The sequence below is a fragment of the Cynoglossus semilaevis genome, chromosome 18 (assembly GCF_000523025.1).
Source record: "Cynoglossus semilaevis isolate Cse_v1.0 chromosome 18, Cse_v1.0, whole genome shotgun sequence".
Classification (NCBI taxonomy): domain Eukaryota; kingdom Metazoa; phylum Chordata; class Actinopteri; order Pleuronectiformes; family Cynoglossidae; genus Cynoglossus; species Cynoglossus semilaevis.
Genome location: NC_024324.1, coordinates 8369950 through 8377994, shown reverse-complemented (window position 1 = coordinate 8377994; position 8045 = coordinate 8369950). Strand labels below are relative to the sequence as shown.

The 8045-nt window shown below is 41.1% G+C and overlaps 1 protein-coding gene across 1 annotated transcript; it reads right to left on the bottom strand.

The window, feature by feature from the left end:
* Positions 1-6: 6 nt before the first annotated feature.
* On the bottom strand, positions 7-5370 carry oxnad1 (oxidoreductase NAD-binding domain containing 1). The gene is made up of 8 exons (XM_008331467.3): positions 5207-5370; positions 4333-4445; positions 4020-4086; positions 3793-3896; positions 1930-2071; positions 678-923; positions 467-575; positions 7-367 (listed from the first exon to the last, which is right to left on the bottom strand). The coding sequence occupies exons 2-8, from the start codon at positions 4437-4439 to the stop codon at positions 210-212; spliced, it is 933 nt and encodes a 310-aa protein (XP_008329689.1). The 5' UTR covers positions 4440-4445; positions 5207-5370; the 3' UTR covers positions 7-209.
* Between the last annotated feature and the right edge of the window lie 2675 nt (positions 5371-8045).

The window sequence follows — 8045 nt, the reverse complement described above, 5'->3', positions numbered from 1 at the left end:
CCAGAGGTCACAGAGGTCAGGCACACATCATATCACGAACCGGAGGATGGAACTTCCTTAGCTGCTGAAGCACTCAAAAAAAACCAAAACAACTCACATTAGTCGGCATCACTGGAATATTTCAGCTGCTCTCCTTTCAGGACACACCCGCTCTGCCTCCCACTCAGGAGCTCCGAGGAGAACCCGGCTTTGGTTCTGGGTGGTTTACTCTACCACCACTTCTCAAACAGGATCCTGTCTTTAGGGAGACCCAGGTTCAAGAGGGTTTTAGAGATGGCTTCGATCATGGGCGGGGGTCCGCACAGGTAACACAAAGTCCTCTCCGGGTGAACATGTGTCCGCAACTCCTCCTCTGTGACCCGGCCGCCTGGAGGGACAATCAACAAAGACTAAGGTTGGACGGTGTCTGTTCTACATGATGACGTGTGTGTGTGTGTGTGTGTGTGTGTGTGTGTGCGTTACTGACGGTTGATGGATGACTGGAGCTGTGGGTCCACATCTGTGTTCACTTGTGTGACGTGGAAGTCGCAGGAGACTTTGTCGGGGAACTGCTGACACACCTCGGTGATGGAGCTCTGAGGACACACAGAGGTCAGACACTCAAACATCTGTTAGAACACTCAACAACATGTCTCCCAGAAACCCTGGGGAGTGCGCGCCCACACACACACACAGACCTTGAAGAGCAGCTCCTGGCTGTTCTTGGCGCTGTAGCACAGGTGAACCGAGCTGACGTTGGAGTCCTGACCAGAGGAGGTTTGTTGGAGGCGCAGCAGATCTGCAGTGTGCAGCAGGATGGAGTACAGCGGGTTGATCCCCACGCCGCCGGCCACCAGCAGCAGATCCACGGGCGGGTCAGAAGGTGACGGGTCGAAGAAGAAGTCTCCACCGACGCGCATGTCCACCTCGGAACCTACTGCACACTGAGGGAGAAGAACAAGGCTGACAGTCAATGGAAGGTTTTTGAGACTAAATACAGTCATATTGTGAGATTTAAAACCCTCAGACCAGCAGAGGGCAGACAGGAGAAAACATCACTCACATTCACACACAGAATCACTGGACCAATAAAATGAACAACACACAGTAAAAGGTTTCACCACCATTAACACACTGTGATGAGAAGACGTGTGTCAGTTTCACCAACTTCACTTGGTTTCATGGTAACACAGATGAAAGGACACACATCCACCTGAGGATCAATGAAGCCGCACAACTCACTGACTCTTAATGAAAGACATCTTTTCATGTATTTCTGTGTATTCGTACGTGGTCCGACTGAGGCAGGAAATGGAACCATTTCTGAAAATATCACCTGACACTTCAATTCTTCACAGAAAAAAAAAATCACCAGAGGAGTGTGATAATGGAGCTGCGCTGATTTTCCAGCCATACACCACCTCACTTTTAACACACACACACACACACACACTGATCCTTTCATCTCCACTCCACCGTCTCCATCTTCTTCGCACTCCGAACTGCATCACACGTACAGTAAACACTCACACACAGCAGAGCTGCAGCTAATAATAATCATTTTTCACATTTTTTTTTCATTTCTTCATTGAACCCAAAAAACGCACGACCGGGAATCAGATACACCTTGATTTTTTGGGCTTTGTTTTGCCAACGTCATATAGTAACTTTTTTAGTAACACTTTTCCGATCAATATTTGACATTTTAAAATATAATCTAGTTTTTCATTTTTAACACATATGCACATTTTGAGGCACTTTTGAAATGTTATTTCTTCTTCATATTTGTGATATCTGTCCAGAGAATTCTCTCAACTGAACTCACAACTTAAACTTATGACAAAAAAGAGCACCTAATACACTGTACCCACTAAAGTTTAACGTCAGTTTTCTTCTAATATTAGTTTTGGTCGAGTACATTTTATTCGTATTAACGTCAATCCCACTCACGGCCGTGTGGATCCAGTTTGCCGGTGGGTGTGTGGTGGACTTCACTGCCAGCTCAATGACTCCCTCCCTCTGCAGCAAACCTGGGCAGGAGCACATGGAGAAACCTCCCACTGTCTCCACTCCAGGGATGAAGAAATCCACCCTGCGTGGAGCAAACAGGAAACACCATCATCAGCAGATGGTCAGTTTCACACTGAATAAAGTTATGACTGAGTGTCTGACTCATGACGACAGTGAACTGCCGTGGTACAAAGTAACTCACTGTAGCAGATGTTGGACACAGGGTTGGTAGACTTTACTTCAACAATCGTTATCATTGTAGTCCAGACATAGAGACTGAGAATTTAACTTTGAAATTATATTTGACTATTTGTTTTTTTTGTCAGAGTCAAGAGTGTTTTTGGGACCAAAACAGACCTTTTAACCTCTGACCTTCATATTGTACACATCATATTTATTTTCCACCTCACCTGTCAATTTAATGGACTAAATATTGCCTAGATTAACCACTATCTTTTAATGTATAAAGGATTTACCAGATGAAGCAATTCTCGCTCCAATCACTATTAGGGTGCGTAGGTTGGACAAACGGAGTTGAAACATTTAAAAAATAAAGGTCAAAGTGTGAATGAAGACAGGGTGACGACCTCTGACCTCAGTTCAGAAGTCAGTCGTTCCAGAAAGCAAGGAGAACAAAAAAACCCAAAGCAGGTGGAAAGTTGCCTACTGGTTGAAAAAAAAAAAAAAAAAAAAAGCATTGCTCAACGTTCGAGCTAATGTTCCACCGACACAATGACCCACTGTTACACCAGAGAGACACACACCAACACCGCAACCCCTCGGAGGCATCATGAATATGGATGTGCTGTGAAGTCGACGCACACATATGTTCCGCCCACCACTACCGTCACCACCTCCCCCTCTCCCACCTGGAGACTGACGACGGAACTGTCGCTTTTCTTCAGGAACACAGGAGCTCGCTGAGATCTCCATCTACTTACATTGGTTATCGGTTGCCGAGGGGCAGCTGGCTGAGAGATTTGTCTCACCACCGCCCACCTACAGTATGGACCCTCGTGCAGTTTAACATGTTCACAGCAAACTAATTAAAACCAGCAACTCAGACTCCTGCTTGGTGAAGTACTTAGCCTCATATTCTGATTAAAATTCAGTTTTTTTTCCCATTAGGCTGCAGCACAGTTTTAAATAAACAAAGCCTTTCAATACGTGTCACGCTTGTTATGATAAAAACAAAGTACGGTAATGTTTTCAGGGACAGCCTTCAGAAATCCAAAGTTGCCACAAAAAAATTAGACCAAAGAGAGAAATGGATTTTTGTGTCAGAAAAAGCAACCATGGAAATTGACAAACTATACATAAGGATTAGATTAAATTTGGAATAGGTTTGAGATAGGGGAGGGGGGAGGCAGGGGAAGAGGGGCGGTGTTCATGCTCCTCAAAAAAAAATAAAAAATTACTAGATAATATTATGAGATTATTTTCTGGGATAGACTTTTCTGTTTCATCATATTAAAAGTGAGTGCCAGTCCAACTGTGAAGATTATTTAATTAGGTTCTGCATGACACAAGAGTAAAGCACTATACTGCCACCCTGTGGTTACTTAGTGTAATTTCCTTTTGTCTGCTCATACGTATTAAAAATAATAATTCCTCTCCTGCTGCCTGTCCCATGACAGAAGTACAGAATTTTAAATAGTACAAATTTAAAATAAATGATATATTTTTCCCCTCCATGCAACAAATGTAAACACTGTAAAATTCTCATTTTAACTTGTTGCTGTTTGTAAAGCAGCTAGCCCCTAAACTTGTCAGAAAGTGTTATACAGGTCCATAAAAACTCACCACTGTCCTGCCTTGAAGCTGAAGCTCGGATGGACAGCGATCCTCAGGCGTTTTACCATCTCCGACTCGTTTACGATTCCACATATTCTCCCTGGATACACGGCCTGTTTGGAGTTTCTGAAAAGGTTAATTTTTCTGAGGATGGCTCGTCAACAACTGCTGTAAGCAGCGATGAAGTGGAGAATTAAATTAAAAACAAACACATTTATTACAAAAGTTGAACTTACATTTTGTCTGGAGTTGCTCGCTGTCCTGTCCAAATGGTCCATTTTTCTTTTGGAAGACATATTTCTTCTGCAAAGAACACAGCAGGTTTTTAATCTCTTTTGAATGTACTAACTCTTTGTTTTACCCACGTTTTGGAAATACATGTTTTTTCTGTCTCTCAGAAAAAGCCGAGCTTTTACTGCTGACTTGACCTAATAAACAAGCATTTCTCGACACAATTAGAACAAACTTTTAAATTCCAAATACATGTGTCAGAAATCCTTTCCGTAGAACATATACTGTATACTGTGAGATTGATTAGTGGAAGTTTACCTTGTGGTGGAACTAGGGGCCATCAGCCCACTGCAGTGCAGACGGCCACCGGGACACAGTCGGGTGAGGTTCCGGACAGCGAAGGCCAAAAAAGACGGGGCACTCATCACGATCTATAGACAGAAAAATGAATAGAGAAGAAGGGAAATCTAACATTAACTTTTAATATCCCGTATTCAAATATAAAACCATCAAACAAACCATACACCACTTCAAAATAGTCCCACATGTTTACAACATGTTTTGTCAATGGTATGGTATTGTAAAGATAGAAAATAAAAACAAATATTTTGCTTCGATGTTTTCTTCGTCGACACTAATCTAATGTGAGAAACTAACTTTCTTAGTCCAACAATTTATATATACAGTATAAGAAGCAGCTCTTCAAATATGTATATATTTATATGTGTGTATATGTCTATTTTAGCTTTATTTCCGACGGAAACTGGTGTTTGTGTAGCCAAGTAAACTGGCCGTAGTACACTGCGTTAACTCTTATTGTTATGGGTTTCCATCGTATATTTTGTGACTAAAGTGGTGGAATTTATTTGTTGGCATGAGCTCAAGCTGTAGTAAAGAAGCAGCACTCTCGTGTACCTTTGGGGTCCCACGGTGTAAGCTACCCAACGCCCATCATTTGTCATCATTCAGATGTGAGATAAATTAAAACTGTAGACATGACACCATCACAAATTGAGTCGTTTTCGAACACTGCTGCACTAACTTAAACGGTTCGGGGTGAAAACATCCTCTGCTTGACTTATCTCCCCACTGTTCAAAGCTGCTAACAGCTCAGTACCGGCGTTTCACCGTTTTACAAACAAACACGTTCTGGGGAAAAAGAAAACAACGAGTATTTGGACTTTGTTCTTACTGGAATTAGAAGACGCTCCGTTTCTGTCACAAAATGTTCATAGTTTAGTTCAGTAGATGAAGATGGTTAACCTTGGTCATCACGCTGTGCTTACATGACAGTACTGCGGCTCTTCTTCTTCGGCTCACAACCGCAGCTACTTTCTTCTTCTACGTAGTGGTGTAACTTCGTTAAACTGCCACACTGCCCTCTTTTGGTCAAAGAGGAAACACGCTCCACTGACGCAACTTACTACAAAAAATATAATTACACATAACTAAGGCAAAATCTAATGATTTTTCAAACAGTATCTCGTTATTATGACTTAGTATCTAATTTAAATAAGATAGTATCTCATTATTAAGATTATTTTATTATATAATGGCAAATCAAAGAGCTGTGTATTCGTCCCATCGTAGGCAAATTTCACTGAATTGATTTTTCTTCTTTTGTTTACTTTTTCTCTTCAGAATAACAGTACTATGAGAAAAACTGTTATTAAATTAGATTTCAATAAAGTTTTTAAAACTGTAAATGTGTCTTAGTGGCGGTGAGGGTTAGCAAGGGGTTGAAAAAAACTGTTTTGAACAAAGTGCATACATTTGTGTTGTAATGATAAGTGGAGAATAGCACATGCTATAGCATTCTCCTAAACGTCTGAGCAGGAAAGGTGAGGCGTGGGATCATTTGTGGTGGTATTTCTTTTCCTCCCACCAATGGAAACTGTAACATGATGCCATATGAAAGCATTGCAACAGGTGACTCAAAAGGATTCATCGTGCAACGGTGTGTTATTTGCAGCTGGTTAGTAACAGCAGTCAGAGGGTGTGTGAGTGTGTTGTGCCAACTTTTGTGCCCGTGTTGTAATGGCATTTCTAAGAAAGTACAACAAATATGAAGTAAATAACCACAAAGTTTTAAAATTCCTTTCATTGCATTCCTGACAGTTTCATTGTAAAACGAGTGACTGCTGAGTTTAGGCTGATTTATCAACTTCAACTTCAACAAAAATCTGCCAGAAAAAATGCCATCTTCAAATTAAGCACTTGAAATTGATTCTTATCACAGCAGCCAATTCCAGTCGGCTAGCTCCACCCATACCTCCTGGATGCAACAACTACCTACGTGGTGCCAACTTCTACAACAACAGCCGTGAGCTGGGTGAGCTGTAACCTCCACATTTGTTTACGGTGGAGTGTGGTCTGAGGAGTGCGTGAGCAGCTGTTCATATGTGTGTCATGACTGTCTCTACAGATACAGTGCATTAGCCGCTCTTTTCCTTTTTTTTTTTTTCTTCTCTCCTTTGAGCTGACTCCACCAGTCCAACTGGCTGCCTCTCTCTGCTCTGCCTTCTTTCCCAGGCTGAGCACTCCTTGGTTCAACCTGTTGTGCAGAGCAGCACAATGTGTTCCTGGTGTCACAATGACTACAAGGACTCGTACGCACCCGGCACATGCACAGGATAAACATATTTCCGTCAGCACTTACGTATGCAAAAAGTCCAGCAGGAAGACATAGAATAAATGAATGGATCCATGAGGAGACATGTAATAACAAGTCCATCCACAGAACTTTGGTCACTGTGAGAACAGATCCTTGTAAAAAATACCCTTTAAGGCCACAGTTCACAGTTTTATCACCTAATTTTGTTATGTCCAAAATTATCTTTGGGTCTAAAATTTAGCCATCAATTCCCTCCCTAACTTTTAATCATTTTCTGAGTAATATTGTCTTTTTAGTTGTTAATGTCAAACTATGCAGTTGCAGGTCAGGTGGTCTAAGGCTATCATTTAGCTAATATGGTGCAGCTGCATCACCGACGTCTCTATTTTAACAAAAATTCTAAAAGCAAAAGCAAATTAAAAGCAAATTTTAAGCTATTTTTGTATTGCTTTGCTAATTTGTTTCTATGTTTCTTAAACTATTTGTACTACTGTACTGTACCAGGCTCTTACTGGACAGCCCAGCTGCCAATCACAAGTATTATTGTTACTTCTGAAACCAACATATTTGTACTTGTTCTTCTATGGCTGCACAAGATTCTGAAATGTTGTTTATCATACTTGTTTAGAGCCATGCTGCTACACATGCGTGTGTCAGGAATGTCTTACGTAATCCCTGTCACTGTTTCAATATCACTTCACATTCCTCTCCGTCTCAGTGGGCAAACACTCAGATTTCGGCCTGCGTAAATTCTTCAGATCAATGACAGAAGTGTTCTCGGGGTGGGGACGTGAATGTTTACAGTCTCTCAAAGGAAGTTGCCTTTATCTGATGTGTCCCTAGTTAATGATCCACTCTCAGTGAGACTACCTCTGGTGTTCTGGAGAACAAAGCCGATGAGGAGATACGACAGCGAAAACTGGAGCGGAAGGTGCAGAAAGTGAGACCTGATGAAAGAAGATAACAGGCTGTCTTTGTCACTGCGAGGCCGGGAGAACAGATTTATTGTTCACAGGGGTCAGGAGGGATTTGATCACATGATTAGTGATTGTTACTGTAAACCTAAAACTCCTATAGAACTGTGTTTTCAGCTCGTCCAAATATTTAAAAAATTAAAATAATTCAATTTGAATGCTGAATGGTTCATCATACAGTAAAGAAAGTATTTGAAATATAAATGTGACTTTCTATTTGTTTGTTTTTTCTTACTTATTGTAACTTATTAATGTCACAAAACATTATTAGGTATTATAAGATTTATAACTATATTTTTATTAGAAATCACTGTTTACTGTATGAATGAACAATTTATCTGCTGGGATTATCAACTGTCTCAGACACTCTTGTTATAAAGCGCACTCTTTAACTCAAGTTCAACAACAGAATTAAACATGTCTGCCTTCTACTTCTGGAGATG